Raw genomic sequence first — 13,057 nt, 5'->3', positions numbered from 1 at the left:
GTTTTTTTAAAACCACAATATAACACCAGTATATAACGCTTGTATTGGACTGTCAGAAATGCAGCAAAGGCCACAAAGGTACTTTATGGAAAATAAAAATAAGATTTTTTTCACCCACAGTGAAACAGATGGATTTATTGATTCTATTTCACTATCAGATTTGCAGTGCAGGCCGCAAAGGTACTTTATGGAATAAAAAACATGATTTTTTTCACCAACAAGTAAACAGATGGATTTAACAGATTTTCTTTCACTATCACAAATGCAGTGCAGGGCACAAATGTACTGTTTAGCAAAAAAAAAAAAAATTTGTCCACCCAGATTCTAACAGATGGATTCTAACAGATTCTAACAGATGGATTTACTTGGATTGTACTTTACTGAAAAAAATGGGGATACAGTATGTCACCCCCTGGGTCCCTGAACTCACACGGATTACCTATATTATTTTCCTTTCCCCTGGCACATATGCAGTGCAGGTGCACTTAAATAATGGGTATATGTTGCCCACTGAACTAAAAGAACAGGATTCAATTATTGTCCCTGGCACATATGCAGTGCTGGTGCACTAAACTTGCACAAAATGGCCACCGACGCCCACCTAACTAACAGACGGATAAAACTTATTTTTCTGTGTTATTGGGCTCAGGGCAGGGTACAAAAATGTTGCATTGCACCAACAACAAAAAATCGCTGTAGATCGCAAAGTTAACAAGTTCTGATATATAGATAGATTCTTTCCTATTCTCTCCCTCACAGCAGCAGCATCCTCTCCCTACACTACTAAGAGCAGAGTGACGTGCGGCGCTACGTGACTCCAGCTTAAATAGAGCCTGGGTCACATGCTGCACTGGCCAATCACAGCCATGCCAATAGTATATTGGGCAGACTAGATGGGCCAAATGGTTCTTATCTGCCGACACATTCTATGTTTCTATGTTTCTATAGCTTCTAAGGGCACGCGAGTTAAACGCTTGTTGATTGGCTGCCTTGCAGACTTTCAAAAAGCACCATTAAATCGCTGAACACCGAACTCAAACCCGAACTTTTACTGAAATGTTCGGGTTCGGGGTCAAAATATCCTAAAGTTCGGTACTTTAGGGTTCGCTCAACCCTAGTTAACTAACTCTTTCAAAGTATTTCAATGGCTTTTGTGACGTGTTGTCAGAGTTATCAGAGTAAATTTTAGCTCAGCTACATCTGTACAATGGTCTAGTAATGTAGATTAGAACATCAATAAAATATTGTACATTATAGTCATTGTTGACCATTCGTATACTGGTGAATGTGAAGGAATTTTCTGAGTGTTCTCAGGATAGGTCATCAGTATCTGATCTGTGGGGTCTGACTTCTGGCACTCCCACCAATCAGCTGTTTGAAGAGGTTGTGTTGCACCAGTGAGCACCACTGTGTTGTTACAGCTTACCAAGCACAGCGTCATCCATAGGATATTTGCTGTGCTTGGTATTGCCGAGCAACTGCATAGACTTAAATAGGACTGAGTTTTGCATAAGCCATGTGACTGATGAACGTGACATAACAGGCCTAGAAAGAGGTCGTGGCACTCACCGGAGCTCCACTGTCATTTCAAACAGATGATCAGCAGGGGTGCCAGAAATTGGACTCTCACCAATCAGATAATGATGACCTATTCTGAGGATAAGTCATCAGTATAAAAAGGGTTGTGCAGGCTATATATGCTTATGACCAATTTTTAGGATAGATTATCAATATCTGATTTGGACCCCCGCCAATCGGGTTTTTGAAGAGGAGACTGCTCACTGTGTGAGCGCTTTCATTTTCATTACACTGCCCTTCCTTTTGGAGGAGCAGTGTAATTACAAATGATTGCTCCATTCACTTGAATGGTGCTCTTGCATGTAACCTCTTTAAACAGCTCATCGGCAGGGGTGCATGTTGTTGAATCCCCGCCAATAAGATATTGATGACCTATCCTGAGGATAGTAAATAAATATGATGATAAGCAGCACCCACGGGCCTAATGACCTATCTGGAATGCAACAGCCAGGCCACGACTGCAGATCCACCACAGTCCACAGATTAACAATCAAATAGCAGGCAATGGCAGCATCTCCAGATGATTCCTTTATTCTTCACACTCACAGAATAGTGTACAGAAAAAGCAGCAAATGCAACGTTTCGGCTATGAAATAACCTTTATCAAGTCTTGATAAAGGCTATTTCATAGCCAAAACGTTGCATTTGCTGCTCTTTCTGTACACTATTCTGTGAGTGCGAAGAATAACGGAATCATCTGGAGATGCTGCCATTGCCTGCTGTTTGATTGCTATCCTTAGGATAGGTCATCAGTATATACAGTCAGCATAACCCCTTTTAATGAGAATCTGTCACCAGTTTTATACTGCCCTAACACCTAAATCCTAACAGCTCCAGCGCATGCTAATGAGTCCCCATATTCATAAGTTCACGGCTCTCCCCGCCCACCTGCCTCTGATTGACAGTTTTTTCCTACTAAATCAGCAGTAAGTGAGTGGGGAAAACCAAGCGCTCATAATTATTTGGGACTCATTATTATGCACAGGAGCTGTTCAGTACAAGATTTTGGTGACACAGATGAGTCAATTAAAGAAAGTGACCCAGCATTTTGCTAAAGGGATCTGTCAGTAGTTTATGTTGCCCTTAGTTAGGACACCATAAAACTGGTGACAGATTTCATTTAAAGACTCTGAAAAACCCTGTAAGTATTGTTAGGTAAATACTGAGTTATTTTTCAGTTACACTTTTGATTTTTGATCAGACTACAAGTAGCTTCAGGCTCACATGTATATGGCAACTTTTCCATGAATTAGGTTTGGATTCCACAGCAAAATCCACAATGAATCCACAGCAAAATTCACAAAAGTCATCCCTGCTGCCTTCCCCTTTTTTTCTGTAGAATTTTGCATGTGGACTTGGTGCATTTGTCATGGATTTTACTATATGTACTGACACAGTAATTGGTGGATATATTGTAGGGACATACAATGCGGTGGGATATTATTCTTCAATGGCTGAGATCAAAATTGTTGCAGGTGTTATGTAGTACTTAGCCCTCTTAATGAAGAGACTTGCAGAGACAGGAGTTTGGGATCAGCATAAAAGGTCATTATAAAACTATAGTTTATGTTATACAGTGATTCTGTATAAGGACTGTACATCCTGGTGTTTTAAGTGCATGCTATATGATGATAGTAGCATTGCTTCTCCAGATGATGCTGCTACAGATTGAATTTAGTTTATGTTAGTATTTGATACTGATGACAGTACATTAGTCTGATATTTTTTATGTTGCCTGCCATTCTAAGTGGGAAGTAATAAATAAATAGGAAGTAAATAAAGTAAATAAATCATTTGTGGACTTGAAACATATATAGGCATTATTCTATACAATAGTGCATGTGTGGTCACCTAGTATAATTACAGTACAATACTACAAGGTAGTAAATGTTAAATTGACACTTGCTATGTTTAATATACTTTTGCAGCAAGCAGCAAACTTTAAATTGACACTTTGCATCACAAAAGCAATTGGAAAAGTCAGCTTAAAGCTTGCTGCAATAATGTATTTCTAGTATTTAAATCGTATATAGCTATTGTATGTTTATATCTAATAAACTTATGTAGTAGATAAATAATAACATAAAAAATGCAATCTCTAATATAATATCAGTAGCAGTAATAGCAGTAAACCTGCAATTCCTATCTGAGACACTGTGTGTCGCTGTTGCCCAGTATGGTGACATTGTTAGATGAGGAGGTCCGTTGGAGATTTCAGTAAATAGACAGTGCAGGCTAAGGAAAGACATCCTCTTCCGATACACTGGAGTGTAAGGTTCCCAAAGACAGTGGATTGTACAGTATATCCTGACCATACTATATATCTACTATAACCAGTAGATGTGGAAGATATTTCTGCACATAAGAGATATATCAACTTCTTACAGTGGTTCTCCAGGAAATCAAAAGCAGAAGAACTTGGAGTACAATGGAATGGCAAGTACTATACTTTGTATTACTCTGTTCTAGGCTTCAGGCTATATCTGGTCAGCTTCGTTATTCAATTCCTGAAGAGACAAAGAAAGGCTTCCTGGTAGGGACAATTGCTAAGGACTTAAGTTTGAATATTAAGCAGTTGGCAATGAAACAATTTCGCATTTCATCTGTAAATGTGGAGAATTTCTTTCATGTGAACCTAGAAGATGGCAACCTCTATGTCTCAGAAAGAATAGACAGAGAGACTATTTGTGAGACTGCATCCAGTTGTTTCCTAAGCCTTGAAGCTGTGGCAGAAAATCCTTTGTCTGTGTTTCCAGTGAGGGTTGAAATTCAGGATATTAATGATAACCCCCCTGTGTTTTCCAAGAGCATCATTAATTTAGAAATCAGTGAATTGACTCAGCCTGGGACAAAATTTGTACTTGTAAATGCAGTGGACCCAGATGTTGGAATTAATTCTTTGCAAAGCTACAAAATTTCTGAAAATAATTATTTTCATCTGCGTGAAAAAATTAGCAATGATGGTAGAAGATACCCAGAACTAGTGTTACAGAAGATGCTGGACAGAGAGCAGCAGTCATCTTTTGATATTATTTTAACAGCTTTGGATGGAGGTCAGCCTGTAAAGACTGGAACAGCTGTCATTAAAATAAGTGTCAGCGACATTAATGATAATCCTCCTTTATTCAAAAAAGAGCTGTACCAAGTAAGCATGGCTGAAAATGTACCAGTCAATTCACTGGTGTTACAGTTAGATGCCACTGATGAAGATGAAGGTATAAATGGACAGGTTACCTATTCATTCAGCCACATCAACAAAATAGCCCAGCAAATTTTCTCAATGGATCCCAAGACTGGAGAAATTAGAACAAAAGGTCATCTGGATTTTGAGACCACTAAGAACTATGACATGATCGTTGAAGCTGAGGATGGAGGAGGCCTAGTTTCACATTCCAAGCTGGTTGTGAAGATTATAGATGCAAATGACAATGCACCTGAGATAGTTTTATCATCTGTTTCCAACACAATTCCTGAAGATGTCTTACCAGGGACACTGATTGCACTTATCAATATACGTGATGTAGACTCAGAAGCAAATGGAGATATCTCCTGTCAAATCACAGGCTCATTGCCATTTGAAATATTGACATCATCTAGCAGCTACTACAGACTCCAAACATCAAATACCTTGGACAGAGAAGATAATGATGTCTATAACATCACAATTATAGCTACAGATAAAGGATCTCCTCCTCTGTCAACCACTAAAACCATTCGGCTGGAAGTGACAGATATAAATGATAATTCACCTGTTTTTGACCAAACAAGATATGACATATATGTCCCAGAGAATAAAGTAGCAGGTTCCTCACTCTTTAGAGTTCAGGCGTCTGATCTGGACCTTAATGATAATGGTAAAATTAGGTATTCTATCATTAATAGCAACATAGGTGATGTGCCAGTATCGTCATACATTTCAATTAATGCTCAAACTGGAGACCTTTATGCTCCAAGGCTATTTGATTATGAGCAGTTGCGGGAGATTGAATTTAAAATAATGGCTGAAGATAACGGAACTCCTCGATTGACCAGCAATGTCTCTGCACGAATTTATGTCATAGATCAAAATGATAATCATCCCAAGATCCTGTATCCTTCCAGTGGAAGAGGTGGGTCAACACAGTTTGAGACAGTTCCTCGTTCTTCCAATAAAGGCTATTTAGTAACTAAAGTAGTAGCAGTAGATGCTGATTCTGGTCACAACGCCTGGCTATCCTATGAGTTTCTCAGTATTCCAGAACCCTCGTCCTTTACTATTGGTCGATACAGTGGTGAGATCAGAACATCCAGAACTTTTGAAGAGAAAGAAACATTGAAACACATGGTAGTTGTGATTGTGAAGGATCACGGTACACCACCTCTTTCTGCTACTGTAACACTAAATCTAGTCATCGCCGAAAATTTTCAGCAAGATATTTCAAAGATAAATACCCAGTCACAAAACTCTGACTTCTCATCCAATATGAATATGTATCTAGTAATAGCTTTGGCAGCAATATCTTTTCTGTTTACTATAACTGTTATGGCTGCCATAGTATCCAGGTGGAGAAGGGCAAGGTCCAGTCATCCCAAAACATTTGGATACCTAACAGCAGATATGTATTCTCAAGTTGGACCAAGATTCCCAGTGAATTATGCAGCATCAACTCTACCCTATTCACATGATATATCTGTAGCATTAGACTCAACAGAAAATGAATTTGCCTTTCTCAAACCAGCACAGACTGCTCTAATAGAGAATCCAATAGAGTCTGATGACTCTGGGATTGGAATTAATGCTTTAAGTGACTCTGCATCCACAGATCTTAATAAACAGGTAACTATAGTTACATGAGTATGTGAATATTACTGATTAAGGAATATGTGTATAGATCAATAGATATTGTATATATAAAGTATAGTTACATATAGGTAGATCCATCAATTTTCTAGCATAATTACTTTAAAATATATGACACCCCTCTACCACTTTTTGACATGTTCAGAAAGGTTTCTTTTGCACTTTTTCACACATGGTAGGTGCCAGTACACAGTGTAGTTGGTAACAGCATGTGTATTGGCACTAATTGCCAGGCTGAACCTGGTACTTGCTGTGGTTCCATTAGTTCTCACCATATTTGCATTCTGCAGTTAAGGACATACTATCTTCAAGCTTTACTAATCCAGGAGCACATGGGCCAGAATACTAACTGGTCCAGCATCTCTCTCAAGAGTCGGCCTACAATCAAGTTCAATAAAAAAATAGATTTTACATTTGGAAGCAAAGCAGACTATGGTCACAACCGTGTGGTTAATCTTTTCTTGCATTCTCATTGGATATTTAAGGATTTTAAAGTTAAAAAAATTGTGGATTGTGTTAAAATAATTAGCTGCATTCAGTTTTTTTTAGCTACTATCACACTTGCATTGTACTTTACAGTTTTGAGATCTGGCACAGGCACTCAAAACTGCAGCAAAACGCTTCAGTTTTGTCCCCAGTCATTTTCAATGGGGACAAAGGTGAGCAAACCGGAAGGAAGTACATCAGAATGCATTCCGTCCTGTTTGTTATGTTTCCATGTAGGGCACAAAATTGGTGCAAGCAGCATTTTTGTGTGCGGCATTGGAAACTGAATGTGCCGTATCTGGCACCGAAAACCATGTAAGTCAGTGGTACCAGATCAGTTTTTTTTCAGGCACGGATCCGGCGCCCATTGACTTACAAAGTTTTTAATGCCTGATCCGGTTTCTTCATTTTCAATATAATAAAACCAGATCTGTTCTGAATGGATGCAACTGGCTGCATTATTCGAATGGAAGCGTTTTGCTGTGGTTTTGAGATCCCCTGCCGGATCTTAAAACCATACAGCAAAAACGTTTATGTGAAAGTAGCCTCTCCCAGTTTGCATTTCTTACCTTATTCTTTGTTCCGAGCTAACAGCACTGTTGTTGACGTTTTGTAGATTCAGCAATATGCTCAAACTACATTTCCTGGCATGCAACAGATTTCATGGGTTGCACATAAGCAGTTCTATTCAATGGAATAACTTAGCAAGTGCAGACAGGTTTGCTACAATAATTCCATAATCCATCATGCCATCCAGCATGCCACTGATGATGTCCTGTACATTGGAGGAGTGGATTTAAAGGACAGGACCACAATGTGCAGAATATCATCACAAAAGGAAGTAAGCACTCAATCAACAATCACCTAACCTATAGCCAAAACCAGGCATTGCATTGCAACAGCATTCCAAATTCAAGTAAATGTAAAAGTACCTTCATTTTACATCTTTAGAACTTCATTTTACATGTTTAGAACAGGGTGCGGGAACCATTAGTGTCAGAAAACCCCTTTAACAATTTCAATTATTTTGGGAAATCCAATAAATATGTTTCACACTAGTCTAGTCACTACCACACCAGCAGAACCTTGCTTGACTTGTATGCAGAGTATATGTACTACATATATTTAGATAGGGTTATTTTATGCTAGAATAATATGTCTGCTTCATTTTTAGCTTGTGTCAAATTTATAGTTTTGATTGTAAAATGTGTCTAAATCTGGGATGTTCTTTCAGAAAGTGTTTAAGGGAAGATGTGACACAATGCCCCACAAAAATCAGTGTTTGTGACATAATGTACCAGAATAGGACACCATTTTGCACCACAGGAGCTAAGACTAAAAACTAAGGCTGCGATAAAACAGGGCGCAAAATAGGACTAGACTAAAATTTGGTGCCAAAGTTATCTAAAAATACATTGGGGGAGATTTATCAAGACTAACGTTTCCAAACACCAAACTTGATCCCTTTGTGCGTCAGAGTGAGATACGCCTAATTTACTAAGAGGTAGGTGCCTCTTAATAATTAGGTGTCCCTCTGCCATGCTGTGCACCAGAAAGTTAAATCTATGTGAAGCCCCACTTCCTCCCACTAAGCCCAATCCCCTTTTCTAGCCATTTTAGCTAAGCGTTAAAAAGCTTAAAAGGTCACAAATATGCTGTGCGCCATAATGTGTGACTTTTTTACACTACAATAGCTTTGATAACTCACCCTACTTGTGTCTAGCACGCCATAAATAAAAGAGGATTGTGGCGCATTTACTTCATATAGTTGACGCAGAAAGGCATATTCACTTCATATATCTAGTGTGATTCCTGATGCAATGACATTGATATATATCATTCAATGATGATGCTTTTATAAATTCAGTCAAATTTGAATGTAGACATTCTGAATGGCTGAATAGGGGAATAGGACCTACATACATAGGTCATTCATGGACATGCAGTATAACTCAATATACGCTGCAGGCAGCGGAAAGTATATTGAAAGATTAGTGGTCAGAAAAACTAACCCTGTTGTCCACAGTGCTATTTCCAATCAGGATCATGCACACAAATGTATTTTTTCCCGTATCCGATCCGCATTTTGGGCAGGTCGGATGCGGAACCATTCACTTTAATGGGGATGTAAAAAATGCGGACAGCACGCACGTATGTTTGTTCTGTTGCACCCGCAAAAAAATAGAACATGTACTATTCTTGTCCATTTTACAGACAAGGATAGGACCGTTCTATAGAAGGCAGGACGTTTCATTCTGCAAAATGAGGAACAGGCAACTATCCATGTTTTACGGATCCACAATCTCCAGACCGCAAAACAGGCTATGGTCGTGTGCATGAGCCCTTAGTTTTAGTATATGAAATGAAAGCTGAGCTGTTTTTGTTTTTTTTGCAGTGGATATCAGGGCATGTATATACCACATGCACCTATATACAAGTTGCATTTTGTAAAATGACTACTTGTCCTTTTATTGTATTAGAAAGTGATTTAAAAATAATAATATGAAAAATTATTGATATTAAGCTCATTTATTGCATTTATGCTGGTTACATAAGCTCTGTTCATGTACAGATATAAAATAATGTTCATCAATTCCACTTCCTTGTTGTTTTCTTCTATAGTGACGAGGGTTGTTTACTGACTGTGTCATACTATGTTTGGGTTGCTGTATGTGTGCTATATGTTTAATGATCATATAAATAGGTGTATTCCATTCCATAGATCATTTTCTTTTATTATAGGACATGTATATTTAACACTTTGCAGCATTCGGCAGTAGGTCAACTCTTTGTTTATGGCTTAAGGTCCATCCTGATTAATTTTGTAATCTGATAATTTAACAAAGACCAAGGAAGCTCTGTTGAGGTTTTGAGAGAGATTAGTACCTTTGTTGCTATGTGAAAAGCATCCTCAGGAGCTGTGTATGTTGTTATTCACTTGCTATATAGGATTTCACCACTAGATGGCAACATCATTTCTCCTCATGAAACTCTATTGTTGACAATTCAATGTCTGCAAGCAGCACACTAGTGACTGCACTACGGGAAAGCAGATCTGCCAAGCACATTGGAAAAGACAGAGCTGCTCTCCTCTCTCGCACGTCGTGTTCATTATATTTTGTCACTTCTTCGCTTTTCATCTTGAAAAAAAAATGCCAATGGAGCAGAAAGGAGTCTACAGTACCTGGCACTGGCAAGTAATGGGTTTATTTTTTGTCAGTATCTTGAAACTAGCTTCTGCACAGCTAAGATATTCTTTACTTGAAGAATCAGAGCCTGGGACTTTAGTAGGCAACGTTGCTAAGGATCTGGGATTAAACACAGCAGGGATTTCTGAACGAGCTCTGAGGCTGGGGTCTGAACAAAGCCAGCAATACTTTGCTCTCAATCTAGAGACTGGAGCAATTGTAGTAAGGAGTAGGATAGACAGAGAAAAAATATGTGGTACAAATATAAACTGTATTCTGCCTGTGGAAATTGTTCTTGAGAAGCCCCTGGAACTTCATCACTTAGAAATTGAGATTCTGGATACAAATGATAACTCACCTGTTTTTCAGAATGCAGAACGTACTATTAAAATTACAGAGTTGGCTGCAGTTGGTACTAGATTTCCTCTAGAAAGGGCCCAGGATCCTGATTTGGGCATCAACTCCGTGAGCTCCTACAAGTTAAGTGAGAGCAAATATTTTTCTTTAAATGTACAGGCCCGGAAAAATGAAAAACCCTCCCCTGTCCTTATTCTAGAAAAAGCTCTAGATAGGGAAGAACGAGAAGAGCACACATTGATTCTGACTGCCTTTGATAGCGGAAGTCCACTTAGATCTGGAACAAGTTTAATTACAATAAATGTAATAGACATTAATGACAATGCCCCAGTTTTTGATAATGCATTCTATAAAATCAGTTTAAAAGAAAATGCACAGTTAAATACTCTTGTAATAAGACTAAACGCAACAGATAAGGATGAAGGCCCAAATGGTGAGATTAGTTATACCTTTGAGGATATATCATCAGAGGACATAACTAATGTTTTTAGCTTGGGCGGTAAAACAGGAGAAATACGACTTAAGAGACAATTGGATTTTGAAAAACATCATTCTTATGAAATATCTGTTAAGGCTTTGGATCATGGGATACCAGAAATGGAAGGACATTGTGTAATTCAAGTAGATATTGAAGATGTCAATGATAATGATCCTGAAATTCTTATCTCTTCTTTGGTATCATCCATTCCAGAGGATACACCTCCAGGAACCACTGTGGGACTTTTAAGAGTTATTGACCAAGATAGTGGCAAAAATGGGGAAGTACACTTGCAAATTTCTCCAGATCTTCCATTTACTATCACATCTACCCAAAACCATTATTCCTTAATAACAGATGGATTCCTGGACAGAGAACAGGCAAGTCAATATACCATTGTACTGCAGGCGACAGATTTGGGAGACCCCCAACTGAAAACACAAACAGCCATAAATGTAACTGTCACCGATATCAATGATAACCCCCCAAGTTTTGAAAGATTGGTTGTCAATGTTGAAATTAAAGAAAACAATAAGCCAGGAGGGTTACTTTGTACTGTCTCAGCATCTGACAAGGATTTTGGAGAAAATGCACACATTACTTACTCCATCGTTAACAGTCTCATCAATGGATCCCCGGCCATGTCTTTTATTTACATGGACACCCAGAATGGGAACATTTATGCTCAGCAATCATTTGATTATGAACAAGCTCAGGTTCTTCAGTTCACAATTAGAGCAGAGGATTCTGGGATTCCAAAGCTATCATCTAACAGTACAGTCTATCTGCACATTGTGGATGAAAATGATAATCGCCCATCTATACTTTACCCTGGAAATTCACGCCATGTTCCAGCACAGCAGCCTATTTCAAGGTCCCTTCAGGCTGGTTCTTTGATAACTAAAGTTGTAGCGATTGACGCTGATTCTGGATACAACGCATGGCTCACCTATAACATTGCTAAAGCAACAGATCTCTCATTATTTAAAGTTGCTCCACACACTGGTGAAGTCCGACTGGCTCGAAGCTTCCAAGAGACAGATTCACCAGTACAAAACCTCTGTATTGTAGTAAAAGATAATGGAGCACCCTCATTGTCTTCTACTGCTACCTTACTAATTTCTCTAGAGGATCACTCATCTAAAGAAAGTCATTATTCTACAGATATACTTTCTGAGACCAAACAAAGCCCCAATGTAACTATGTATCTTATTATCTCTCTAGTTGCCATTAGTGTAGTGTCATTTGTGACATTAATTATTTTGCTCACAAAATGTCTTAGGAACAAGCATCAAATGGCAAATTCTGAAATGAATCACTACATGGGGCACACCCACAAAACCTTACAGCTGAACCCTACAAGCACACTGAGGTACATGGAGGTTGCTATGATGCCGGGGAGTCAGCAAGGCCAATATCCTAAGACAAGTGGTTCTTCAGACATTAATAGGGACACACTGAACTTGATGAAGTCTTTGAACTTTCCTCAGTTAAAGCAGCTAGTCAATGAAAGTGATGATGCTATTTCTGCCCAGTTTGAGTGGAGGGATACAGTACAGGTGAGATAGGGCCTATCTTGGGTTTTGTGTCTGGTATAGGTTAATGTAAATTTGAAATTTAAGTTGCTGCTGCTTTTACAATTCTAGGCACGCTTTATACAGTGCAATATTTATATATAGATGGACAGAACTATATTCTATTGTATTTTTAAAAAGTCAAATTGTCGAAATTATATGGTTTTTATTCGATATTCAGGCAATTTGAGAAGTAGTCATAGTAATTCAGAATCTAGAGCACATGCTGGTAAAAAGCCTCAGGCAACCTAATTCTAGATTATACATTCCGTGTACATTGAGTAGATCCAGCAGAGGGCAGCATATTCCCCACTGTTTACATGAACTTTAGTACACTGACATAGTTTTTAAGCAATGCCTTGGAAGATGTCAGATTTACAAGCTGCTATTCGGCAAAAACTCAAAGCCGAAAAAAAAAAGTATATTTTTTTATCTGGTGGATAATGGAGTAGTAGTGAGTGGTGTTGTACACTGCATTATGTATATATTCCAAAAGTAATTTATACTTTATTACATGTAACTACTTTTTAATGCTTTCCAAACCATTTCCTACATT

The 13,057-nt window shown here is 38.4% G+C and overlaps 2 protein-coding genes across 25 annotated transcripts in view; both read left to right on the top strand.

Annotated features, from left to right (window-relative positions):
• The window catches only part of LOC121008795 (protocadherin gamma-A5-like), a 321,828-nt gene that overhangs the window by 290,762 nt on the left and 18,009 nt on the right, over positions 1 to 13,057 (top strand). Inside the window, exon 1 of one of the 24 annotated variants that reach the window (XM_040441633.1) lies at positions 3,821 to 4,014. The exons of 22 other annotated variants lie outside the window; for them this stretch is intronic. In XM_040441633.1, coding sequence (XP_040297567.1) covers positions 3,919 to 4,014 — 96 coding nt within the window. In that variant the 5' untranslated portion in view covers positions 3,821 to 3,918. Of the gene's footprint in view, positions 1 to 3,820; positions 4,015 to 9,962; positions 10,102 to 13,057 lie in introns of those variants that run through there. One more of the 24 variants, XM_040441671.1, reaches the window with a different exon arrangement.
• LOC121008922 (protocadherin gamma-C5-like) lies at positions 10,105 to 12,544 on the top strand. The gene has a single exon (XM_040441694.1). The coding sequence runs from the start codon at positions 10,105 to 10,107 to the stop codon at positions 12,493 to 12,495; it is 2,391 nt and encodes a 796-aa protein (XP_040297628.1). The 3' UTR covers positions 12,496 to 12,544.

This window comes from Bufo bufo, chromosome 1 (assembly GCF_905171765.1).
Source record: "Bufo bufo chromosome 1, aBufBuf1.1, whole genome shotgun sequence".
Classification (NCBI taxonomy): Eukaryota; Metazoa; Chordata; class Amphibia; order Anura; family Bufonidae; genus Bufo; species Bufo bufo.
The sequence above is the reverse complement of the archived record's forward strand: the minus strand, read 5'-3'. Positions and strand labels throughout refer to the sequence as shown.

What these genes read in the sequence shown, in the direction of transcription:
- LOC121008922 (XM_040441694.1), top strand. Translation starts at nt 10,105, where the DNA reads ATGGGTTTATTTTTTGTCAGTATCTTGAAACTAGCTTCTGCACAGCTA.